General features: G+C 36.6%; 1 protein-coding gene across 2 annotated transcripts in view; it reads left to right on the top strand.

Moving 5' to 3' along the window:
• itga5 (integrin, alpha 5 (fibronectin receptor, alpha polypeptide)) overlaps nucleotides 1-27,089 on the top strand; it is a 50,641-nt gene that overhangs the window by 12,054 nt on the left and 11,498 nt on the right. For both annotated transcript variants that reach the window (XM_058763877.1, XM_058763878.1), the window contains exons 4-23: nucleotides 5,985-6,115; nucleotides 12,707-12,807; nucleotides 13,236-13,359; nucleotides 13,445-13,506; nucleotides 13,598-13,643; nucleotides 14,289-14,417; nucleotides 14,509-14,553; nucleotides 14,939-14,982; nucleotides 15,187-15,240; nucleotides 15,858-15,910; nucleotides 15,994-16,202; nucleotides 17,059-17,259; nucleotides 17,348-17,393; nucleotides 17,693-17,806; nucleotides 19,114-19,169; nucleotides 19,868-20,025; nucleotides 20,529-20,666; nucleotides 23,584-23,651; nucleotides 25,088-25,235; nucleotides 25,694-25,786. In XM_058763877.1, the coding sequence (XP_058619860.1) occupies nucleotides 5,985-6,115; nucleotides 12,707-12,807; nucleotides 13,236-13,359; nucleotides 13,445-13,506; nucleotides 13,598-13,643; nucleotides 14,289-14,417; nucleotides 14,509-14,553; nucleotides 14,939-14,982; nucleotides 15,187-15,240; nucleotides 15,858-15,910; nucleotides 15,994-16,202; nucleotides 17,059-17,259; nucleotides 17,348-17,393; nucleotides 17,693-17,806; nucleotides 19,114-19,169; nucleotides 19,868-20,025; nucleotides 20,529-20,666; nucleotides 23,584-23,651; nucleotides 25,088-25,235; nucleotides 25,694-25,786 (2,020 nt within the window). The remainder of the gene's footprint in view (nucleotides 1-5,984; nucleotides 6,116-12,706; nucleotides 12,808-13,235; nucleotides 13,360-13,444; nucleotides 13,507-13,597; nucleotides 13,644-14,288; nucleotides 14,418-14,508; nucleotides 14,554-14,938; nucleotides 14,983-15,186; nucleotides 15,241-15,857; nucleotides 15,911-15,993; nucleotides 16,203-17,058; nucleotides 17,260-17,347; nucleotides 17,394-17,692; nucleotides 17,807-19,113; nucleotides 19,170-19,867; nucleotides 20,026-20,528; nucleotides 20,667-23,583; nucleotides 23,652-25,087; nucleotides 25,236-25,693; nucleotides 25,787-27,089) is intronic.

Here is a 27,089-nt window from a genome sequence, read left to right on the forward strand (position 1 = left end):
TGATGGTAATGAATTGTTTTTGGCGCACATATTGAAATCCAGTTAGCTTGATTGATTTTGTTGCTTTTTGACACACAAAGATAGGAAAAACTTTGGGCACTGTGAGATTTTATTTATTTTTTTAATGTTTTTAAAACAAGTCTGTTATGCTCAGCAAGGCTGAATTTGTTTGATTAAAATACAAATACAGTAATCTTGTGAAATATTTTATTTTAATATATTTTAAAAAGGAATTTATTCCTTTTGTTGGCAAAGCTTAATTTTCATCAGCCATTACTTCAGTCTTCAGTGTCACATGAATCTTCAGAAATCATTCTAATATGCTTATTTGTTGCTCAGTTGAAACAATTCATCCAATTATCAAGTTTGAAAAAGTAATTGATGGATAGAAAGCATCAATTTAAAAGTCTTTACTGCTACTTTTGGTTCATTTAATGCATCCTACCTGAATTAAAGTTTTAATTTAAAAATAATATCCTTAAAATTTCAAACAGTAATGTACTGACAAGTCCTAATGTAGTATACAAAGCTTCCCTGAAAAGTCCCTGTTTCATTTTTTTTTTTTCATGCGGTTTTCTGTGCCATTTACAATGCCATGTAATGATGGCAGATGGAGGTTTTGTGTGTTTTGTCTGCTTGTGATTTTTCTTGCACCTTCATTAGCAACCAGTGTGGTTTCTTGGCAAGCTTAAGCATTTATAACAGCGTTCGAGTGACATAAGTTAAACAGCTGGATGATAATGAAGTGTGGAATGGGTGGGAGAATGTTTGAAGCAGAAGGTGGTGGAAATTAAGGCATTTGCCATCTGATGGCCTTTAACCATTATTGCCATTAGTTTTGCGCTATCAGCGTCTTTCACTCTACGTTTTCTCACCACAACTTAAGTAGATGATATATGTGGTGTGCCAATTCATTTTTATAGCTTTAATTCTGGTCTGATTACCAAACCTCAGAAGCGATGGGTTAACTGTTAAGACGTCCTTTGCCTCAGTGGTGAGTATCTAGCAAGCTTAGCATTTTAGTGGTAACGTATTCAAGCCGGATTTTCAGACTAACTCCATTAGCTTAATTAGAGCCACACCGAGAATGGTGTTTGCATCTTGGTTGGAGTCAGTGGTCGTCTCTCTCAGAGATACCACAAGGGGTGTTAAAGTTGTCTTTCCTCCTTAAAGTAAAATCCAAACTTTTTGTGTTTGTGTTCCTGTTTTTATTGTGAGTGATTCTTTGGTGCTTCACTTCTGAAATGATTTTGAAGAATGCTTCAGGTGGTTTTTGTCATATTCAATGAAAGTGAATGGGGTCCAAAACACAATCACACCCTGTTGATTTTTATTGTCTGAAATGTTTCAAAATATATATTTGTCATACAGGTTTAGGGAGACATGAGTGTAAGTAAATGAAGGTCCACTGTTGCAAAAATCCAACCTCCAAAGGCAATGACCTCTGACCTTCGCAATAATTCTAATCACCAACTACTTGCAGATGCTAATAACAGTTAAAGCAAAATTTGTTCTCCATATTGAAACAACATTCTGTTGTTCTCTTACAAGGCCAGATTGTTTTAATTAAAGTTAGCTTCACTTTGGCATTCCCTCTGCTGGAAGGCCTCCTGAAGTCTTTCTCATTTTATGTGGAGCCGTTACAAAAGCTAGCATCTAAGCCAAGAGCAATCTGGCTCATCATTATGCTAATGTCAGCCCAACATTTAAGCATTTAGTGGATAAAAGAAGGAAATTTAAGAGCGATGAGATCCCCCCCATAAGATAAACCCCATTACATGCTAATTGTTTCTTATTTACAGTCCTTTCAGATCGTTATCAAAACGGCACAATTTAGGCTGTTTCTTGAGTGTTAGGCGGAAGGCACAGTTATTTTCAGCAATTATGTTTCTAAGTTTCCTGATAGTGAGTTTTGTATATTATAATTTTGCATCAAAATGGCACATTTGAATGTACATCTAGGTCTTATTTAATGTGAAAGTACATGCCACATAATCAGGTTTTTGTTTTGCAAATAAAGGCACAAAGTTACTTGCTTTCTCATGCTTGAACAGAAACATTGTGGTGTAATTTTAAGTTTTAAATGAATGAATAGTTAAAACACAACCTGGTTTTGCATTACATGGAAACTTCCAGTGACTTTCAAGATAAAACTCAACCGTAATGAGACTAAATGAGTGTAATTTATCATAACAGAAGTGCAATGATTGTAACTGCACTGTAACTGTACACTTGTGAGCAGTCAGCCAAAGCAGTAGTGTAAGTGTACAGCGTTCCAGGAACTCGAGCAGAAGAGCGAAAGTGCTTGGGAAAGCTAGTGAATTTGCAGCTGTTAGATGCATTTCACATGCATCGTAGCAACATAACATTTCATCAGACTAGTGCACTTGAGTTCATTCATAGTGTGCTGGGGTTCATCTGAGGTGGACCAGCCTGTTCACATCTGTAGGTGTTATCGCCGAGAGTGGGAATTTTGTAAGATGCCCTAATTCCCTGGAGAAAGCCATCATGGGAATCTGGGATTGACATTACACCTCAGCTGGGGTTCTATAACACCTCTGGGATACTCCCTCTGGTCATACACACATATGGTGGAAAAATGGGATACTCTGTCCAAGCCGGAAAAAGGCTTTGTTTTGGTTCCCCTCTTATAAAAACAAATGGGGCGTCTGCTCTTTGTGTGTGTGCGCGTGTGGTTTGTGCTCCACTTGTAGTGGCCTTGAAATCTGGTGGCCCCAACAAACATTGCCACGTTTAATGTCCTCCCTATTTGTCCGTTGATCCATTGTTCAGGCCTTTTCTTTTTCGTCTGGCATTCCTCCCAGTGCAGGATTTGGAAACTGTCCTATTAAATTATTCAATTCTTTTACTGTCATTGTAAAACAAATTTTGTTGCGTGACTTCCAAGGCATAGTAAAAAAAATAACAAAGACAGAAGAAAACCCCAAAACATTGAAAGTCAGTTCAGAAATATGATGAATTGGCTTTTATTTATGGTAACACTTTACAATAAGGTTTATTAGTTAACTACATTAGTTAACATGAACTAATAATGAGCTGCACTTATACAGCGTTTATTAAAATCTTGTTAACATTAGGTAATGCACTGTGAACTAACAATGAACTAACAATGAACATCTGTATTTTTATTAACTAACGTTAGTGAAGATTAGTAAATACAGTAACAAATGTATTGCTCATGGTTAGTTCATGTTAGTTAATACATTAACTTATGTTTAACTAATGAACCTTATTGTAAAGTGTTACCTTTATTTTTATAGTTTCAGTTTTCAGTTTAGTTAAAGCATAAGGAATTTTATTATGTTCTTTTGTCATTTATTATATATTTTTTTTCATTTTAGCTTTTATAAAAATGTTTTTTTTTTCAGTTTTAGTTTATATTTTAACTTAAAGGCAACATTTCTAATTTTCAGTTTTTTTATTTATTTATTTTATTTATTTATTTATTTTTTAAAAAGTAGAATGTTTTTTTTTTTTTTTTTTTTTTTTTTTACACCAAAATATAGATGATTTGATAATTTCTTAATAGGGTGTCTCCACTGCCACTGTTTTAATAGTATTTTTTTTTTTTTGACTAAAGTGGCAACAGAATGTCATGTATTTCCATAGTACAGGATCGTCCTTCAGCTTATGACCTTGATGATGATGATGATGCTCTCAACTTTTCAATTCTTTGCCTCCTGACACACTGCTTTTTGTAAATAACAGTTGAGAAAATCCAGCCCTCTCATTTAGGATGTGGTCAACGATCTGTCTTCTGCTTGCTCTGCTGTTTTTGACTCAAGTGGTCATCTGGTCCTACCTATAGGACTCTTATCTCTGCAGTCCATCTAAAGTGTGCTTGAGTCTCCATGGCTGACCGAAGGGCTCACTGAATACAGCCTTTGTACGGAAGCCCTCTGTTACGCGTCACTGAGACCAGCCCGGGGGGCAGGAAAGGGTGTTCTCTTCCTGTACCTTAACCCCCCCCCCCCAGAGATGCCCTCAGTGCCCTCTTACAAACACCTCCACACCCCCATCCCCCGTCTCTCAATGGACTGGCCTTAATGACAGGAAAGATGGTAGTAAGTTTACAGACAATGAGGTCATGGCGGCACTGCACCAATCCATGCCGTCTCTTGGAAAATTAGACACAGATTAGAAGAGCAGGGACTGTGGGAGTGGCTGTCTAACTGTTGGGTACATTTCACAGAGCTTGTTTCGAATGTCAAATCTCAAGAATCAATGTGCTATTACCTTTCTAAATGGTCACTCTTATAATTTTCCTCTGACAGATGATAGGAAAAAACAGGAAAAAAATCCTGTAGATTCACACTATTGTTCAAAAGTTTAGGGTCAGTATGATTTCAAAAAAAAAAAAAAAAGTTTTTGAAAGAACTACTGCTCATCAATTTATTTGATCTAAAATACTGTATAAACTACGGAAACTTTTTTCCACCAAGGAATAACAAAAATAAAAGCTAATTGCGACTTTTTAGTTCACAATTCTGACATTTTCTCAGAATTACAATGTCAGAATTGCAAGATAAACTGACTTTCTTTTTGACATTTTCAATTGTGAGTTTATATCTCAGTTCTTAGAAAAAAGTCAGAATTGTGAGTTAAAAAGTAACCGTAAAAAAACATTAATGTTATGAAATATTAAAATTTAAAATAAAGTTTTTTAAGTCAGTGAAGCATCACATCAGAAATCATTCTAATATGCTGATTTGGTGCTTTTTTTTTTTTATTTATTTTTTTTTTTATCAAAGTTGAAAACGGTTGTTCTTAACTTTTATGGAACCCATGATAAATTCTTTAGAATTCTTTAATGAATAAAATTCAAAGAACAACATCATTTAACATGAGATTCCTGTCACTTTTGATTAATTCAATTTGTCCTCGTTGAATAAAAGTGTTAGTTTCTTAAAAACAAAAAAATCTTACTGGCCTCAAACATTAGACTGTGTACTTAAAAAGAAGGAATCACGCCATATTTAGAGACCAGAATATCAGACAATTTTGACTTGCGCCTGTAAGAAACCACCTAGCAACCACACAGCAACATGCTAAACACCAATCAGAACATCTTAGAAACCACACAGCAATGTTCTGGCACTCGCATGTTTTTTAATTTGCGGTTTTAAACAGCTGTTCCTGTTTTTTTTTTTTTTGTTTTTTTTTCGTCCTGTCCAGCCACAATTGTTTATTCCTCTCTGTTGAGAAGTTTGTTTGGTTTATGAAGTTTTGACATGTGCATTACTTGGAGATCATGCTTTTAAATATGTGGCTATGTTTGTCTGTATATGTTCAAATATTTGGATGTGTTTGTGATAACCCAGGGGGATAAACAGCTGTAGAAGCAGCACTAGCTTGACTTCAGCAGTCTCAGCTCTTGTTTTCTCATTGACTTATTACCCAGTGGGCCTGGTGTGTGTGTGTGGTTGTGTGTTGGCGGTCACATGTTGCCAACCAAGTTACTAACCATTGCACATGGCCACACTGTTACATAATTCAGCTCTGCAAGGTCGATTATGAGACAGTCCATTTCCTCAAAAATCAATTGTCTGATGGCCTTAATAAAATCCGAAATGAGACTTAATATCAAGCTTTTGAATTCTAGGAAAATGAAGCTAACTAAAAGTACCAACTCTACTAATGTAACTACCTTTATTTAGTAGTGAATAACTTTCCAGAAACAAGTGTAATGATGTAGCATAACAGAATATGTTTTCAATGTCTTGTTTTTAAATCTCAGTTTGATTGTAGCTCAACATGCTACTGTTTCATAATGGCTTCCCAACATAGAAGGATAACTGTTGCTTTACAGCTCTGATGTTCAAATTCAAACCCTTTTACAAAGCTTCCTGTAGACTTTTTGTGAGTCGGAACACTGTTGTATTTATCCTGTTCTCTTATAAATATTCCTCATAGTCTTATTAGTATGCTAACAGCTTCTTTCATCTTTTTTTCTCTTTGAACAGTGTGAGTATTATAGTTGGAGCACCCAAAGCCAACACCAGCCAGCCCAACATCAGAGAAGGAGGATCAGTCTTCTACTGTCCATGGAGCCTCAGCCAATCACAATGTAGTAGCATAGAGTTCGATATACAGGGTAAGTCTCACTGACCAGTGGATGTGGGTTGTCACTAAAAGATTAATCTCAAAAAGCTGTTCTGGGTGTCGTATTCTCTTGTCCAGTGTTACTGAGATACCGTTATAATTTTTTTTTTTTTTTTTTTTTTTATATCTTGAATTTTTTTTTTTTTTAAATATATATTTTATGATTTCATTTTAATTTTCAAAGTTTTAATAATTTGTTGTGTTTTGTTATGTTATTACAAGTAATGGAAATTATATATGTGACCCTGGACCACAAAACCTTTTTAAGTGTCGATTTTTCGAAATTGAGATTAATACATCATCTGAAAGCTGAATAAATAAGCTTTGGTTTGTTAGGATCGGACAATATTTGGCCGAGATGCATCTATTTAAAAATCTGAAATCTGAGGGTGCAAAAAAATCTAAATATTGAGAAAATCGCCTTTAAAGTCGTCCAAATGAAGTTCTTAGCAATGCATATTACTAATCAAAAATTAAGTTTTGATACATTTACGGTAAGAAATTTACAAAATATCTTCATGGAACATGATCTTTACTTAATATCCTAATGATTTTTGGCATAAAAGAAAAATGTATAGTTTTGACCCATACAATGTATTTTTGGCTATTGCTACAAATATACCCCAGCAACTTAAGACTGGTTTTGTGGTCCAGGGTCACATATATGTATAACATTTTATGTTTATATTAATATATAATAAATATAAATATTTTGGCAATGAGTGAGTCTCTCAAAAAAATTACATATTGCTACTTTACCATAATTTTTGCTGATTACTTACAAGAAGTCAGCTGCTGACTTGTTGTAAGTAATCAATGTTGTTTACACAAAATATGCATTAAAACTCTCAAAAATAGTCATCAGATAAGCAATAATTAATCGTCAATTGCTTCTTTCAAGGATTTTGCCCAGTTTATTTTTTTTTGGGCCGCATTTGCTTGGTTGCTGAAATTTTAGTGCATCAATACAATACATACTATGGGTTTGATCCTCAAATCAAGTTCATCAAGCTTGTGCAACTAATTTAGTGAATGAGAATGTACAATGCTAATTTTACCAACACTTAAATTAGATCCAGTGTTTTGACTTCAGTTTCTACATCCTCTCCAAAACAATCCTAGTGTTGATGGAAATCTGCTCCTTCCATTATGTGGCTTCCTGAAAGCTAGCACCTTTTGGTTGCAAAGCCCTTTGCCTTTCATTGTATAGATTTTGCCCATGGAAGATGGGATTTAGATGAAGTGAAAGCAGACAAGTGCTTAAGCAGACTTCCTGATGTACATGCAGGCTCTGATTTTCTTAAATTAGATATGTTTCTCAACAGAACATGATAGCTAGCAACTGCTAAACAGTGGTTGAAATGGGAAAATAAAGATGGTTTTACGGAGTTTCTTTCTGGAAATCTGATTCTGATGCAAAAATGTTGCTGGAATGTCATCACGTGACCAAAAAGATCATATCTTATTGGTCAGTCAGGAAAAGACTCAACATACAGGAAGATAAAAACATCACTGGAAGAATTTTTAAGTGGTGTTGACAACAGATATTCAATCTTGATATGAACAGAGACTGTGTAGCTTTGTGGCTGTCTTGTTAGTGCCTGCGTGTTAACATAGCTAGCATTGTTGGTCGTTGATCTACTCACCATGCCAGAATAATTTCAGTTGTGGTGATGACGTAAAACATAAAAAATGCATTTCATTAGGATTCAGATTTCTGTGCACTACAACTACTAGAAAAAAGAATAAGTACAGACCGCAATGTACGCTCTATCAATTGTGTATTGTCTCTTTTCTTGAAGCAGACAGAGTCTTAAGAACGGTTCCAAGTTGCTGAGTATGTAGAACACATGTCAGGGGACAATGAAGTGTTCACAATCTCAGTGAGAGACTGTTGGCTTCCTTCCTGCAGAATCAAAGCCTCCTCTGAAACTCCAAACTGTGATTTACTGTCTGTTACTCAAACACAGGGAGATATATTCCATCAAAACTGTCACAAAGATCCATTATTTAAAATTTTTTATGACGCAGATTATTTATGACGCAGAGCTGCATGTTCTAGAAAACAGCCAGGTACGTCATATAGAAGATTCTACTACGTAGGGCTGTTTTAGCAAACGTATTGTGCGCTTATGAGTCATGTAAATGTCATGCTCTTCTTTTTATTACGTTTGACTTCAATTAAAACATAATTTTATTTTGGTTTAACTCAATAGTCAAGCAGAAGATCATAATTGAATCAAGCTAATACCCCGTGACGTGTGATGCATTACAGAGGCTGGTTTAGCCTCAGAGGTTAATGCTTATCCAATGATCATTCAATTAGATGTCAATACATCCTGACAGATCCAACATGGTTGATATTTTGACAAATGGTTTTTACGCATTTACTTCAATTTCATTTAGTGTCAGCAGTTCAGGACATAACCTGAAATAAAGGCATGATAAAAACCACCTTTTCAGCACCATTGGTTCTAGAAGTATTTCCCATTTTATTTTATTTTATTTTATTTTATTTTATTTTATTTTATTTTATTTTATTTTATTTTATTTTATTTTATTTTATTTTATTTTATTTTATTTTATTTTATTTTATTTTATTTTATTTTATTTTATTTTATTTTATTTTATTTTATTATTTTATTTTATTTTATTTTATTTTATTTTTTTATTTTATTTTATTTTATTTTATTTTATTTTATTTTATTTTATTTTATTTTATTTTATTATTTTATTTTATTTTATTTTATTTATTTTATTTTTCCCAGCATTGTTTATTAGTTTATATTACTTTATTATATTTTTGGCAATGAGTTATGATTAAAAATCTATTTCTGTAAAAATATGAATGACAGCCCAGTCTTACTGTTGCCTCCATTTCCATTTTGCAGTTAATCACACCAAATATTTCAAATAAAGACCTCACCACTTAAATCCGGGCTTGACCCTGCGGCCACTGATGCTCTATTGGTTCTCTTAAGTGGGCCGCAAGAGGGTCACACAGTACTTCCTCCTGCCTAACATCCCTCAGTCAGAGAGAGCATTAGCTAATCATGTCTTCAGATCTGACCTCTTTCCTCTTCCTCTCTCTGATAAGCAGATAACAGAGAATGATGAGAGTGGGCGGGAATCAGAGGAGAGAGAGCGCTGACTCTTGTCTATTCTCATTTCCCTGTCTTTCGGCGTCTCCCTGGGGACGCTTGATGTGATGACCGAATTTAGCCATGTGGCTCGTGCCTTCCGCTACCCCTCCCTTTCTCTCACACAGATCGAGATACTTTACTAATGGGGCTCTTCTCTCATCACTGAAAGAGAGGGGTGTTTGTGTGACCTCCTCACCTCCACCGTCCCGTGAGAGAGTCGGCCAGGTCGTCTTGGCTTGACTCCAGAAACTGAGAGCACTCATAGGATTAGCAATAGACGGAATTTTGATTAAAATGGCTGTACATCACAGCAGAGGTGTCTCTTAAGGTGCCTTAATTGTTTGAATACTTCCTCTTAAATCCTGTAGGTGACATCAGCATTAGTCTCACGTTACAAGACTAACTCTCCTTTTTATATGATGTTTAAGATAAAGTTGGATTTAACCTTGAGCAAAGCGGAAAATGTCATTTATTTGCTATTAACAACAAACAAAACTCTTGAATATTTCGAAGATTGAGTTGAATCTTCCATGAACCATATATTAAATAGTTTTTATTTTATATACAATATAAAAGTGTTACATTTCTCAGCACAGTTTTTTTTTTAGCAGTGTAATTTTAGTTTCATGTAGGTGGGTTTAGAGTTTTATAATGTAACATTTATCAAAAATGTAAATTAATTTGTGAGCTCTTAAAATGTATATTTAGTTAGTTTCACAATTTATTTTAGTGTAGTTTTTTTTTTTTTGAGTTAATGAAAACATTTTTATTTGACTATTTGTTTATTTATTTACTTGAATGTTTAGAGGTTTATAATGTACCATTTATCAAAAAGTAAATTAATTTGTGGCCTTTTAAAATTTAAATTATTTTCATAACTTAACTTCACAAAAAAAAAAAAAAATTCAGTTTTTTTGTTAATGAAAACTTTTTTTTTTTGTTTATTTATTTTTTTCTTTTATTTGTTTTTGTTAAAACATATCATTAAGAGCTCATATTAGGTCTTTCTAGATTTGTTATCATTAAAAGTCTGTGGAGAAAGTGAATAACAACCCATTTTACGCTCTATTAACATTTTTGTCAGCAAATATTTCAAACAAAGACCTCACCACTTAAACTTAAAAAGAATGTTTCAGTTGTTTTCAGTTTTGTTTCTTTTAAAGATAATCAAACTGCTAAGAATTTGTGTTAAGCCATCCAATCAGATTAAACGTGTAAATAAATGCACCGATTCGATCTCCAACAGTTGTAACTCAACAGTATCTTGCATCAGAGTCTTAAACAATCATGACTGTTGTTCTGACACAAAGGGAAATCTCATCCAGTTTTGGGTAGCTCTCCCCTAACCGTAGCCAAACAACACCATTTTCCCCACCTTCCCCGCTGAGCTTTGTCTTCCCAGCTGTACGCTTCACCCGTGATGTGGAAAGTGAGATAATTGTTCATTTTAACGGCCCACCTCCATTGACGTTGACTGATTCTCATCCCACAAGCTGCCCCACCGTGTACTAGTTTTACATTAGCCGGCGTCTTCCATATACCATGTCTTACACACACTTCACTTGAGTCTTCAGTTGTAAGGGATCTCACAGGGGCAGGGCTGCTGGTTTTCCTGCGTGATTCTTTAGGCCTCTTTACTTTGGCAGCGAGCGAGGGAAAGACAGGGAGGAAAAGAAAGAGAAAACCATCACCCTGGAGGTGACCATAAGGCATATATCCTCTAATGTTATTAGAGGGCTCTAATCCCCACTGCTTTCCTGTTGGGGTACCAAACATCCTTGAGAGAAGGAAACAAAAAACGTCTGGGGAAAAGGAGGCGTGTGTGTCTGTCTGTGTTAAGGGTGGTTTGGAAAAGAATAGGACAAGTAGAGGGAGATAAAGAAACCATACAAAATAGTAAAGGAATGAGTGGGAGATGGTGACTTAAACAGGGAAAATAATGAAGTGAAATTCCTAGAAAGGGATGACAGCCTTTGAGAAAGGGAAGAGGAAGGTGAAGGGTGCTGTGAACTGAAGACAGAGAGCGAGAGAGTGTGTGTTTGTATCAGTAGGAGTGTATCTGACAGATAGCTTGAGCTCCTGTTTTGCTTGGATGAGAGTTCCCGTCTTTTTAGACAGTAAAACAGGGTCGTACCAATTGGGTGAATCACACACTTAGAAATGTTAGTGTTATATTTCACGTTGGATAAAGACTTTTTTTTCATATTATGACATTATTTTAATGACAGTTATGCACATTTACACCTACAATTTCCGTTACTGTGACATGGAAAAATCAATGTTAAAAAACACAATAATTAATTGTTAATTTTTTTTTTTTTAATTAATTTTAATTGTATTCATTTATTTTTTTGCATTACAGTAGGCAACTGACAGTTGGGGAAGGGGTTTGATTAATGGTGCTGCTTAATATTTTGGCTGATTTAATTATAGACTTGGTTTTCTTAATGCAAAATATAATTTCCTATTATTCTTCTTTTGATTTGGGGCTGCAGTATGATCCAGACATTTTTTGACAGTTTTCGTTAATATTAACCCACATAACTTGAGCTCCTGTTTTGTTTGGATGAGGCTCCCTGGCACAGATTATTGACTCCGAATGAGACCAGGCCCTTTTCAGAGCCAGCTGAGAATTGTGTTACCGCCAGTTGTACCTTTCACTCATTTCTCCTCTTCCTCAGTCTCTCTTTCCCCCTTCCCCTCCATCACACCACAGAACCCTGTTGCATCATGCTTGTAATTATGGTGCAACTGGAGAAATGTCTGTGGCAAAGTTCAGTTTGGCAGTCAGAGTGGGGAACGGAGGCTTTCGGGCGATTCAGTTTGAATTTTCTGGCCTAGTGACTCCTCTGGCAGTTGAACCTGATCTCTGATGGTCTTGGTCTGGTGGTCTTATTGCTGAGTCCCAACCTCTCTCACTGGCCAGGACATGTTACCTTTGTTTTGATTATGAATCCCATTTCAGCCCATATGTGACCATCTGTCTTGTGCATGCTCTTCATGATATGACCTTTAACCTCAGCGGACACCTGAGCCTGCACTATACAGTCTGTTCTTTTTTCCACCTTTGTCTTTTCATTTTATTAGGGGTATAAATGTGCTTAAAATCACATTTGACTAATGTGATGTTACATACTAGAATATTCACTGGAAAATAATGTTGGGACAGACATGCAATGATATTTATAGTTAATATTTTTCCCCTGTCCCCTGTTTCAGTGGAGGTGTTTATAAATTGATGAAACCATTTTTTTAAACTTCTTTTTAATAAATGTTTTTTGGTGAATTGTGCACAAGAAAGGCAATAATTTTTATTGTTTTGTGTGTATATATGTGTGTGTGTGTGTATGTGTGTGTATATATATATATATATATATATATGTATATGAATTTTATTTTTTTTTTGTCCAATAATTTATATTTCTTTTCCCTGACTGTAGGAGATCTAAACATTACAGTGAATGAAGCAGTACATCAGGGAGAGTTCAAATCCCATCAGTGGTTTGGAGCAACGGTACGAGTGCACGAAGATAGTGTGCTGGTAAGATCTTCTTACTCGTATTTTATGCTGTGTGGGAAAAAAGTCAGTATAATAGCAGACATAAACCCTTCTTCAAATCATGACAAACCATTATTTCCTCTTGAACATTTGTACTTGGACCCAAAGTATGGTTGGTCACTCAAGTCTAAGTTCATGTTCTTAAATTAACTTTGTAAGACTCAAATGATAAATAATCAGACCAGATCCAGCTCTATTCATTCGTTATAGTCTTCAGTTTTCCTTCTGAATTTGAACTTTCTGACTCTGTCTTGTGGATAATGCTGTAACATCCAAAGTCCAGGTGCTATTCCTCATGGATTATGAAACTGTGAGCTGAATTCATCATCATGGTTGCTTTACTCTTTACTCATGTGGGTGCTTTTGTCGGTGGAGTTGACCTTTAACCTCTAGTATTATCCTTTCCATAGGCTTGTGCCCCCCTCTACTCCTGGAGAGCCATGGAGGACAAGCCTCATGCTGATACTACTGGCTCGTGTTTTCTGTCCGTCAAAAACTTCACTAAGTTTGTGGAATATGCTCCGTGCCGCACAGGTGGGCTTGCGGTTGCTTTGTTGTGGCACTTTTCAATTTTCAATTGTTTTGAAGTCACAATAGCATAACTTGCCATCTGTTGCAGAATTCCGTGGAAGAAAAGGACAAGGCTACTGTCAAGGTGGATTCAGTGCTGATTTTACACAGGTGAGACGATATTGGAACTGAATAGAACAAAATGCTTTGCTTATCTGCCGTTTCCTCCTGGTCTCACCTAGATACTGTTACTCTGTTACAGGAAGGAAAGGTGGTGCTTGGAGGACCTGGCAGTTACTTCTGGCAAGGTTTGGCTTTTAAAATGTTCTTTAAGGGCTTATAAATACAAAAAAAGTCAAGAAATTAACACTTTTATTCAGCAAAGATGCATTAAATTGATCAAAAGTGACAAAGACGTTTTTCAATTTACTAAACATTATTTTTATTAAAGACTCTTTCAAATAAATGCTGTTCTTTTGAACTTCTTATACATCAAAGAATCCTTAAAAACGTTGGTTTCCACAAAAATGTTAAGCAGCATAACTGTTTTTAACATTGATGATAATAAGTATAGAATTATTTCTAAAGGATCATGTGACACTGAAGACTGGATTACGTTTGCTGAAAATACAGCTTTGCCTTCACAGGAATAAATTACTTTTTAAAGTATACAAAACAGAAAATGGTTATTTTAAATTGTGATAGCATTTCACAATATTACCGTTTTTGGTATTTTTAATCAGATAAATGCAGGATAGGTGAGCATAAGATATTTTCAAAAAAAACTTTTGAACAGTAGTGTTAGTGTATGTACCTTTCTTAAACGTGTGTTTTGTAATTTGATGACCTTTCCATCAAAATGGTGGATATTTGCATTTATTATTTGCATCAACTGTGACCTTTACCTCAATGCAAATGCAATTAAAAGATCAATTTCTCCTTACCATCTCTAGGCCAAGTGATCACTGCAGTTAAACAAGAAATAGTAAAAGCCTATTACCCAGGATTCTTCTTGACCTCAGTGGAAGGCCAGATTCAGACCAAACAGAAAAAAGAGATCACATTTGATGACACCTACATGGGTATGTCTTTCCATCCCCCTTATTAGCTGTGAAGTTGAAAATACATAGATTTTTCTGTTTTTCACGACCCATATTTTTATACATTCTACAGGTTACTCAGTGGCTGTCGGCGAGTTCAGTGGTGATGATGATGAAGGTGAGTGTTGTGACCTTAAAATATAAAACCTCTGCATTATAGTGCTCATTTGATTAAAGTTTCACTAGATTATTTTGATGTCATTTTTATTATAGAACGACGGTGGCTGTGTTGCACCACAGATAATGATTTAATATCATCTGCTGTTGAATAGCCATAGACGGATGTATTAAATCCATGCACTGTTTGTAGAACCTTTCAAAGGAAGTGTTATGATTATACTCTCTTTATGAATCCATTACACCTAAACAAATTTGAAAATACAGCCCGTGAAGTGACTTGGAGTGGCTCTGATTTCCAGAATTCCTGAGGAACTCGCATTTCCATGTTTCCACTATTAAATCTTTCTCTTTTTCCTCTCTTTTTTTGGCTTGCCTGCTTTCAGACTTTGTGACTGGAGTTCCCAGGGGAGTCAGACTGCATGGACAGGTGAGAGGAAGCAGTCACACTGTGACATTTAGCCAGAGAACTTCTCACCTAAGATGCGGGTTAAGTCAGTTTTTCCGTGCATTAAATATGACCCATTACACATCCACTATAGTATGACTTTTAGTTTGGAGTTGGTAATCAACCAGAGATTTTTATGATGGTACCTGATGGAATGAAAACTCTAGTGCGTTGTCTTTTTATTAGGTTTCAATTCTCAATGGTTCTCTGGATATGCTGAAGACCTTCACTGGTGAGCAGGTAAGTTTGATGGCATTCATTTTATTGGAAGTATGACAATTTGTTCTATTGGCTTTTGTGTTCTAATAGTATATTTTGCTGCAGCTATTTTAACAGAAGTTATCTCATTCTTACTGCTTTGTAAAGCTTCGTCCCACCCTGATATTCTTCAAACTGTTGCACACTGATGACATAAGCAAAAATAATTTCCTTTACAAGACTCTTTAAACCAGGCTGGAGTGCTCTGTGGTAGGCAGTAAAGGGCAGATTATGTGAGGCAAGAGCTTACGGGCAATTTTCCTAAACGAGCGCCACAGTGTTGCAAATGGAAATTGTTGGAGGCCTTTAACTGCACTGATTGCCTCAGCTGAGTAAATACAATCAAAAAGCATTTGTGTGTGCCCACCTCAGGGGGCTAGAGAACTGAGCCACATCTGAATCATCAAAGAGCTCTTTTCATGTACTCGAACCATAACCAGTTGGAGTAAATGTCAACGTGTGCCTTCAGGCATAAACTTACTGTCCATGTGACATTCATAAGATCCTGCATGTTGTTTGTATGTACAGTTAAAAATGAGAAGCTTGTATCTACATGTGATTCAGATCTGTTACAGTTTTTAATGTTTTAAATTTTTCAGATGGGTTCCTACTATGGCTATGCTGTGGCTGCCACTGACATAAACAATGATGGGTAGGTAACCACAACCAGGTTTAGAGAAGAATCTACCACAACAATGTGTTCAGTGGTTAAGTTTTGGTTCGTTTCACCTTCAGGATGATGGACCTGCTGGTTGGCGCTCCCATGTTCATGGTTCGTGATTCTGATGGGAGGTTGGAGGAGTTGGGTCGGGTCTATGTGTACATGCAGAACGGACCTCTGGATCTCACACCTCAGCTACCTCATCTCACCGGCACGCACACGTTTGGCCGGTTTGGCAGCTCCATTACCCCTCTCGGAGACCTCAACCAAGATGGTTACAACGGTGAGAGATTTTTACATTTGTGTGTCAGTCAGTCTTCAGACAACTGTGTACTGGTTATCAGTCAATATTTAATTTTTTTTAAATAGCCATCGGGCTATATTTAATTGTGGTTTATTTCCCTTTTTTTTTCTTTTGGATTAGCTTTACTGTTGTCTAACTGCAGTGATATTTTAGTATCATTTGAAATACTACTTCAGTTTTTTATTAATATTTTGAATCAGTTTTTATTTTTAATCTTAAAGTTTTAATAAATGTGTTTTTGTCCTCTTTGTTTTTATTTATTTTTATTTCAGTTTTTAGTTTATTATTTTAGTACATCAAGTTAAATTAAATTGAGAAAGCTTTGCCTTGGCAACTAGCTGAATTTAAAAAAAAATTATATTTCTTTTTTTCAGTTAACTTTTATTTTATTTCAAGTAAAGCAAAGGTTTTAATTGATTCTAGTTTCAGTTTTTTAGTTTCACTTTTAGTCAAAAATAATAACCCTCACCACTCACTTGAATTAAATCTTTAAAAACACAAATAATGTAATAACATTGTTAAATGTAATCTTAAAATGAATATCCATCTTTATACTGTATATTATTATGTTGTGATGCCTAAATTCACTTTTAGCATTTTACTTTTTTTTTTTTTTTTTTTAAATAATAAAAAATAAATATAGAATTTTTATATCAGACATTTTTCGGTTAATTTAAAATGATTACTTTTTAGGGTTTTAGAGTTTTATTTTTAATTTATTTAGACAAGATAATATAGATTTTTAATATCTGTTGTTTATCAGTTATCACCTATAACATATTGGCCAGAATTTTAATATCAGTGCACCTCTAATTCTACAATATTCTCTTAACAGACGTGGCCATCAGTTGTCCGTTTGGTGGGGAAAACAAACAAGGACTGGTGCTCATCTATAATGGACATGCTGCAGGACTCAGGGAAAAGCCCTCTCAGGTGATCGCTGGCCAATGGGCTTCTGCCGCACCGTCAGCTCTACCTGCCAGTTTTGGTTACGCCCTTCGTGGAGGCAAAGACCTGGATAATAATGGCTACCCAGGTGAGAAAACCTAGTTTTTTTAGCTACCATAAACCACTGCCGCCGCTGCTGAAATCTAGTCTGATACCTTGCTTTTTTGTTCTTGCAGATCTTATTGTTGGTGCATTTGGTGCAAACACTGCCGTTCTTTACAGGTCAGTCACAGACATGAAGACTAGAGTAATGGCTGCTGAAAATGAAGCTTTACCATAACAAGAATAAATAGCCTTTTAAAATGTTAAAATAAATATTTCAAATTGTAATAATGTTTCACAATATTACTGTTTTTTTACTGTATTTTTGATGCAGCCTTTGTGAGCATAAGAGAATTCATTCTAAACCTTTTTTAAATATCTTACCGACTTCAGTATATCATATTTAAATTTGAATCATAAAGCTATTTAAAATGTCTTTGAGTGCAGATTAATACTTCTGGATATTATGTCTTTTCCAGGTCTCGTCCTATTGTGAACACTAGTGCCACCTTGACTGTCTATCCAACTATGATAAATCCTGAGGAGAAAGTTTGCACCATAAGCCGTGGGAACGAAACCCTGCAAGTGTCCTGGTATGTCTGCCATCTTGTATCAGCCAGAATTTGTTGCATTCCTGGTCTAAAGCAGTAAATAGATTTTATTAGACTGTTTATCCAAATCCTAAACATTCAACATGCAATAAAATGGAAAAAGATCTTTCACATTTAACGTCATTTAAGCGCCATTGAAGTGCACTTATGTAGGAATTTTAAAAATCTAATTTAGTAGATTAAGCTTACTTCATTACATCCACAGTTGGGCTTTGTATGTCAGGCTGGACATATGGAAGGGTGTAGTTATGCTGTCAGCGAAGGCTTTTCCAAATGGTTTAGACACGCTATGCTGGTTGAGGGTGAGCCAAGAAGGTGGCGAAAAGCATGAAATGCCCTTTTCCCAACTCCATGACATGCATTTTTGAAATATGCATCCTATCTGTGGAGGGAAAGGAAACTGCGCTGGGCTGGTCTCTCTCTGACGTGAAATGTCAGTGTCTCCGCCTGTTCTGTTTTATACAGGGAAAGTTTGTATACTTATGTGTTGATTACAAGTCGTTGCCTAGACACAGAGGCTTTTGGGAGAAATTAGAGAGCGAGAGAGAGCGAGAGAAAGGGATCTAGCAGTGAATGAGATATTGTTTAGTGGTGGAACACAGCTGGGAAACATCAGGACGCACTGAGCTGCACATGCATGTGAGCTCTCACACACACACACACACACACACACACACACACACACACAGATAGATATATACTGAGGCTTAGAAACACACATGGGAACACACTGCGTTTATTGCACAGGTCAAAAGTAGCCTGGATTGTGAGTTTTCTTTTTTTCTTCTTCAGTCTTTCACTGTTCCCCTTTTGTGTCTTGTTTCTTTTGTATGTTTTGTGTTTCTTTTGGATTTTTCTGTTTCTTTTGTTACTTTTTCTTCTTTTTTGGAAACTTTTTCAGTTCTTTCTAAAATGTTTTCTTTCATTCATTCAAACTTTTTTGGTTTCTTGCTTTCTTTCAGTTGAAATTTGATTTATTTTCCACAACATTAAGCAGAAAGTAAATGCACGCTTGGTGAACACGAGAGACATCTTTCAGAAATTGTACATTCCATCAGTTTCCAGCACAGACATGATCCTTAACTGTCCTGTTTAAAAACATCTTCACATGTGTTGTGTGATCCATTATACTATAGTCATCCTTCCTTCAAGCTGTCAAGTGTTATAGCCTGAGGAAACAATAATAGCAAATATTTCATAGCCAAAGAGATGCAACCAATGTGTTTCTAATGCGTCATTGTAATAAATCCACTTCATCTCTCATCATTTGTCTGCTCTGTTTCTTACAGTGTCAACCTGAGCTTTTGCCTCTCAGCCAATGGGAAGCACCTACCAAATCATCTCGGTAAGCCACATCTGCTCCTGTTTACCCACCTGTTGATCCCCTTTGCAAATAGTATTCCTTTTTAAATAAGAAACCACCCAGAACACTAGTCACGCCCTAACAATCACCTGTAACATTGTTGCGATCATTTATTCTAGGACTTAATTTTACTTAATTTCCCTCACGACCTAAAATAAATCTGGTTTTAGGCATTATAAAAGAGCCTTCATGTTTCCCATTCCATCCACAAGCCGTTCTTTGTCCATACACAACCTTTACAATGCATTTATTCAGTAACTACTTCCCTCTATTTCCCCTTGGGCTAATGATAGCCCCATATGCCCTGCCATTAGAGGCCTAGACTATGTGTGAAGAATAACACCCTACTACACACGCTCAGATAACTGAGCACAGGTGCACAACACACATCTGAACGGCATGCAAATTCCTTCATGCCCTCACTAGTCACGACTTTCTATCAAAAGCATTATGGCTTTTCTTATAGCCATTCTCTTCAGGTGTTGGATAATGATAAAAACTAAATGTTTGGAAGAAGTCTTCACTCTTGCCAAATCACAAAGTTCAGATCTACTAAATAGGCTTTGAGATTTAGTGCTGTGTCAGCTTGGCTCCATCCTGCACCTGTATGCTGGAGCCAACGTGAAGGCATTGTGCCTGAAACATTTTTAAATATATCAGACAATGCGTGTGTGTTGTAGAGTTTAACGTTGAAGTTCAGCTGGATCGGCTGAAGCAGCAGCAGAAGGGGGCCGTACGGAGAGCTCTGTTTTTAGACACCCAGCTTCCTGCTCTGCAGAGGACTCTGATTGTGCCAAATGGAGCCAGAGTCTGCAGTGACACCAAGATCTTCTTGCGGGTGAGTTTGACTCCAGATTACCTGCGAAAGCAGGACATTGATGGTGCACTAAATAGCAGGGTTTTGGACTTTGACAGCAATGACTTCCCTATCTTGAGTCTAGACTTGAATGCATAGATTCAAGACTTGACTTCAGACTAGAATGCAAAGAATTAGGGCTTTCATGTGACTTGCTAAAAAATTACTTGGTTCCACTAAATAGTATATACAGTATGTAAAAGTTGATTATAAAATGTCCTAATGTGGCATTCATTGTTCAATGTACATTTTGAGGAAGGGGACTGTGAGCCAATGAGAATTAACAGTAGATGGGGCTAACCATTGGAAACCTTGAGGGGAAAAATTACCTGCATCATAAGATATGTACTTAAAAGTGAAGATAAGTAAGATAAGTGTGGCAACAAATGCCAAAAATGCAGCAAGGGATTAAGAGTGTCATTTCATCCTTCTTTCTGACCTTTCTCACAAACTCCCGCTCTGTTTTCCTCTCTGTTGGAGTGTAGGATGAGAAGGACTTCAGGGATAAGCTGTCGCCCATCTTCGTTGCGCTCAACTTCAGCCTGAACCCTCAATCCGCGGCAGACAGATACGGCCTGCGGCCCATCCTCAACTACCAGACAGCGGAGCTCATCGAACAGAAAGTACGTACATCTGTTGCTGCAGATATCCCACAATGCATTATGTGAACACTCTGAGGTTTTGCATGGAGCAGTAGGTTCTTCTCCTCCTTTATGAAGAGATTCTCAAAACATACATCTGGGAAGTTCTCCAAATTGTCTGGAAAGCCATTTGAGATCTGAAGGAAATGTGTAGCGTGTACATTTACATTTAGTCATTTTGCAGACGCTTTTATCCAAAGCGCCTGTACAGTAGAGAACTTTTCACTGTCCCACCAGGAGTAGCTTTCTGGACTTCGTGGAAACTCCACTGCAGAGGTGTGCGCGCGTATGGAGGGTTAATAGATTTCTGTTTTTTTCCGGGCGGGTTCTCGCAGGCCATATGCTGTCTGTTTAGGTTCAGCTTTTTGGGTGGCAGTTTTCTCTCAGTAGTTACTGAGACTGTGTCGAACACATGGGCCGCACTGACCATATGCAGAAACATTCTAATCAGAGGCCTTGGAAACATTGCAGATGGAACGATCTTCTAAAATTTTCGCTTATTCAAGCCAAAAAACGAAGTGGAAGCCCTTTTATTCATGATAAATGAGAGTGTCCATTATAAAGGAAGGGAAAAATAATTTAAAAACCTATAAAATGCACATGCCAAGTTTTTAGAAAGTTACTTTGTGTCCGCATTGGTTTTATACTGTTTTAAATTACACACACACAAAGAAAATTAATAATAATAATAAAAAATTCTTCTTATTACCTTATTGTTATTAAAGTTACATATATTTTTATAGAGTACAAATATATTAAAATATCCACATTATTCTTAGACTAATTAAATTAAAAATATATTTTAATATTTATATTTTTAAATATTATATAAATATACAAAATGTTTGTCAATTTAAAAAAAAATAATGATGATGATGATAATGTTGTTACCACAATATATTTTATAGAGTATTAATATTACATAAATATACACTATTTACAGCAATTTATAACAATAATGAAAAGTAATATTATTATTTTCTAATAAAAAATAACTGTCAAACTTCTAAGGACTTTCTTTTCAAGAATTAATGGAATAAATGATTAAATCTGGGGGGAAAAGCTTATTTGTTGTCTTTATTTTCAGGTGGCTATAGGTCTGAGGCTCAGTATTCATCTTGATTATAGATTGAGATGTTTTGGACCGCCTTTTATAAATGTTGTTAGTGATCCCGCCTGGCACCCTCCAGTTTGCTGACCTAGTCATGCTGTTTGCGGACTTTTACAGTTCCGTAAACACTTTATGGTGGTTTTGGCTGTGGATCAGCTTGGACATATGCACATGTGACCCTCTCTTGTATCTCCGCTTGGGCTTCTAATTGTTTGGTTGCTCCAGTGAACCCAAACAACCCTCTCCAGGAGGTTCGGAGCGGCCCGATACAGAGCTATGGAAAGGGGTGGCCGCCCTCATCGGTTGTAATTAGAGCTTAGCAACTGCTAATTACAGGGAAGCCACTTTGCCCTTTCTAATCTCCCTATTCTATTTTCTTATCCTCATAGTCATGTTGCGTCATCCTCGCACATGTTGGAAATACAGCATCAGGTGGTAGCAATTAGCCGCGGCACCACTTTCCCTGTTTCTTTATGTCTTAGAGTTATTCATAAATTGTATATAGATTCTTTCTCATTAATGTGTGTGCGCTTTATGTGATGTATATATTTATATTTGTCTATGTGGTGAGAGTTGGGTGGTGTCGCGTGCAGCCAGCATGCAGTTCAGGGTCGACAGCATCTGATGTGGATGTTGGTGGCATATAGAACAGCCTTATGGGTACAACCATAGCTCTTTATCCCTTCAAGTGAGCACTATATGTTTTTTGAAGCCTGTACACATCTGCTCTTTAACCAAGAATTCACTCAGCAGTGTTTACTAATCTAAAACCTAGCATTTTGTAGGCTGAGGAGTGATGTTTACGATTGCAAACGGCAATGTTTATATTCATTTTGCACGGTAGTGTATTAGGCATCAATATTCTTTGACCATTACATGGTCATGCGCTAACACTTGACCTAACTGAACGCACTGTTTATAATGCAGCCGGTCACTGCTGTCGGTTGTTTACAAATATCTTGGATTTAAAAAAAAAAAGCTATTTCATAGTGCAAGTAGTTTAAAGTTTCATCAGAATTTTTAAGTATGTAAAAGTTTACTTGATTTTTATTTTTTTTTCTTTGTAAACTGCCTAGAGATGTTTTGCTGGGATATTGGTTATGGGAAGTGTGACTAAAAGTATGCTTATTATAGGGCGATGATGCCTGAATGACATTAGAGACACTGGATTGCAGGTGGTATCCTGCATATGATTAAGAAAATGAATGGAGAAGCTTCTTTTTTTTTTTTAGATCACATTACAGGCTTACTTTCTATTTTTACCCTTTAACTCAAGAAATTGACCCTGTTTACTTTCTAAAGGTGCATTCCTGGTTTTATAAATTATATTTTTGTTTGTTTTTTAATGCATTTAATTACTCAAAGTATTATTATTCATTTATGTTTTGCTGAATTTTATTTATTCATTTTTAAAAAAAAATAAAAAATAACATAAGATGATGCCAAACTTCTAAGGCTTTTCTTTTTAAAACATTTATGCCCCCCATATATTTATAAAAAATGAATTTTAATTCAGAATTTAAAAACATTCTTGTCATTAATTGCGTTTTTAATGTATTCTGAAATAAATGAATAGAAGTCTGTATTTGCATATAATTGTAGATCTGTCAGGTTTTATTTTGGTATGTAATGCCCACTTTTCCCCATCCAGTCTATTCCTGAAATATAAAATCAGGTCCCAGGAGATTCATTTTCACACAAGTCGATTCTGAATCTAAAATAGGTTGCAAATTAATGACTATAATCTCTCAGTAACTTACCTTAACATTTTTCTGGCTTGTGTTCTAGGCCCAGATTTTATTGGACTGCGGAGAGGACAACATCTGCGTCCCTGACCTGAAACTCTCTGTGCACGGGTAAGATGATTAGCAAGGAATGCAAAAATAAATAAAAGCCTGGGGTTTAGTGTGCTTTTTGCAAAGTTTGCAATAGTCACGTATGAAGTAAAACTATTTTAGGCACCAGAAATAAGTAATGGCTATTCCAGCTACTGTTTAGATGAGATATTTGGATAAATATACGTGATGAGTCACAGCTTTTAGAAAGTTGGACAAAGTGTTCCCAGGTGAGATTAGTGACACACGCACATGGACAGATACACAGGAAAAAAAACAGGAAGGAGGGCTATGCAACAGGTGCTGGGATTGGCTGGCTTGTGGAAAAAAACGGCATAGATGAAGCGGATAAGTTTGGAAAACTTGGAAATTACTGTGGCCCCCTTTTCCCTGCAGTTACAACGGCAGTTTCCTGCAGTTGATTTATAAAATCTGTGGGTATTTTCTCTCTCTTTTATACAAAGATTTGTTTGTGTCTGTTGTTATTCTTCGACTGTCTTACCAAAAACCTTACAGATTTGTTGCGTTTGTCTTAGGTCACATGTTTATTAAACTGGAGGGTATTAATTTTCTCCACAGAGTGATTTGGATTTTCTTGTCATTCAACAAGCAGAGGGAATAGTATCTCTTGGAAATTCACTCGAGGGGTTATTCTTTAGGAGATGCCTCAGACAATATGGCTATTCTTTAGTACTGCTATCAGCATCTGCTTCCCGGGTCCAGGTTTCTGTCAAATGAACTCATGCTGAATCATTTCCATGTGATTATTAGAACTTGCTGGTGTTAATTTGTTGTAAGGATCTGTATTTTGATTAGCCATTGAATGCAAATCGTGACCTCCTTGTGACGTGAACTCAACCTCATGTGTGCCATCTGGAGAGGTTTGTTATGAAAGTACAGCAAGCAATGGCTTCCACATAGGTTCGAGTCCCCCACCAACCGAGTGCCAGCGTTTGAATTCAGTACGTGCCGCTTCCCCAGCATGGCTTTACGAGGCCAGGCGGTAATTGGAAGCGTCTGTGTGGCCCTCGCATGGAATTTCTCATTGTGTCTGAGATGTAGAGAGAAAAGAAAGGGGGGAGGGAACACGAACGAATAGAAAAAAGGGAACATTGCGGAATGTTTCACAGTCTTTGTCGTTGCATGTTCAACTTTATAGCTACAATGGAAATTAGGTTTTTAATAGGAAATGTGTACAGTGCTGGAGGAAGGGCTTCCTGTTGGAAAGATCTGAGTGATATTTACTGCTAGATCAGCAGAATTACATACCGTCAATGTCCTCTATGCTTAATACTTCACTGCTAGTACAGTTTTTAAATGGCCAGTGCTTGTTAATGCATTGACTTAAGCAGTGTTTGTTTCTGAACGTACAATTTGTGTATTTGCTCGACCCTGTAGAAAATAAATTAGCCACCAATGCAGGATTTTTACGTTTTGTTCGTGTTTTGGTTCCGCAGGGACAGGAAGGAAGTGTACATGGGCGATGACAACTCTCTGACCCTGACTTTCAACGCAAAGAACGATGGAGGCGGAGCTTACGAAGCCGAGCTGTATGTGGTCTTGCCACCAGAGGCCGACTACAGCGGAATAGCCCGCAATAACGAGGTGAGATATGGAGACCCTCCCTCCAGGTGCTGCCTATTACACGGACGTGTGCCAGACCCCGTCCATTAACTCCTACATGTGTTCAGCATTTCAGCTGAGAAAGACCTTTGTTCTGTTACTTTGATACTCCAGAGAAGACGTGTTTTTTATTAATGGAGACATGTGATGAGAAATCCTGTAGTGAGGCAAAAATATAGATTACTTTACATTTTAAGAAGGGGTAGTCCTTACAGAAGGATTATGGGCACCAAACAGGGTCTGTTTTAATTAATTACTTGTACTTTTTTTTGTTAACCCTAACCCTGTGTGGGGATGATTTAGCACAAAAATGTAACATTCAGCAGTAATACCACAATTATTTTAAGCAGGTCAAGACATGAGTCAGGGGTGTGACTTATCACTGTGTGTGTGTGTGTTTCCCGAAATTTACTGGTCTTTTTCTATATTTCTCTGGACAGAGCCTGACCCAACTGACCTGCAGTTATGAGACGGAAAATCAGACCCGTTACCTCAGCTGTGACCTGGGCAACCCCATGAAATCAGGCACTAGCGTAAGCACCTAACTATTCTTTCTGTTTGTGCGTATTTACACACTTGAGTGACTTGGGGTTTCACATTCAGCTGATTAAAAAGCACCTTTTATCAAGTGCAATTGAATCAAGTACTGCTTTCTCAGCATATCTGAGAATTTTCAAATTGTCATTCGAACAGTCATATTTATATCAATTTATAAAACTATCAATCTATTGTTCTATCTTACAGTGTATATATAGTTAAAGCTAAGCTCAAATCTTTTTCCTTGTGGTTACACTTTATTTTAAGGTGTCCTATAGGATTAGGGCTTGGCTTAGGGTTACTATAATAGTAAGTACATGTAACGGGTAACAAGACACCTTAAAATAAAGTGTTACTGAAATTGCTTTTTGTGTGTGCAATCTCTATAAAATAATTTGTAGTTATCCTTTTCCAGTATTCACAAACGACTGGAAAAATCATGGAAATTCTGATTACTGACAACTAGCATTTAAAAAACCAGGCCTCCAGCAACCATAATTGTGTCCTGTTAGTCACGTAACCTTTATTAGTCATCTAACCTGTGTAGTAAGCTCATAGTGCTGTCTGGGGGGTTTGTTAAGGGCTGTGTTGGATCATGTTTGGACAGGCAGGAAGTTCCCACCAGTGATGCAGGAAGTGACAGTCATTTTGGCTCTGGTCCCTTAGAGAGTGGAGTTCCCCTCTCCAAAATGCCACTGTGTGGAGGTGGTGGGATCTGTGTGTTTTTTTTTTTTTTTTTTAATGTGTCTGCAGAGATAGAGTATAATTGAGTGACTGTTCAAACTGCTCCCTGTCAATATGTGTTTCCAGACACCCCTTCTTGTTTTTTAGTCAGCTGCTCTCATTAGTCCAGGGCAGGTTATTTGGGTGTTTTATTCAGCAATTTTATTATTAACGCTATTATTTTTGTATTCCAGGACCACCTAAGAGGTTCCTCATAACAACTGGCCTGTATCTATAATAGTATCTCATGCAATGAGAAATTCAGAAATTATAGCCACCCCCCCACACACACACACACACGCACGAACATGTGCACGGACACCCACACCCGAACTCTCACACACTGAGTGCTTAGAGCCACTCGTATGGGGTCTTTTTGCCAGAGTTTATGTGCGTGCGGTGGGAGCATAAAACCACAATTATAAAAGGGAGGCTGGAACTCCCATGCAGTCTGGGGCTGGGTAGGTGACTTCAGCATTTTAGGGTAGTAACTAAGCGGAGTGCTTTTGACAGTGCACCTAAACATGACATCACTAGATGAATGAGAGAGGATATGTTTTAGTGTTTCCACTTGTG

Source organism: Onychostoma macrolepis, chromosome 23 (assembly GCF_012432095.1).
Source record: "Onychostoma macrolepis isolate SWU-2019 chromosome 23, ASM1243209v1, whole genome shotgun sequence".
Classification (NCBI taxonomy): Eukaryota; Metazoa; Chordata; class Actinopteri; order Cypriniformes; family Cyprinidae; genus Onychostoma; species Onychostoma macrolepis.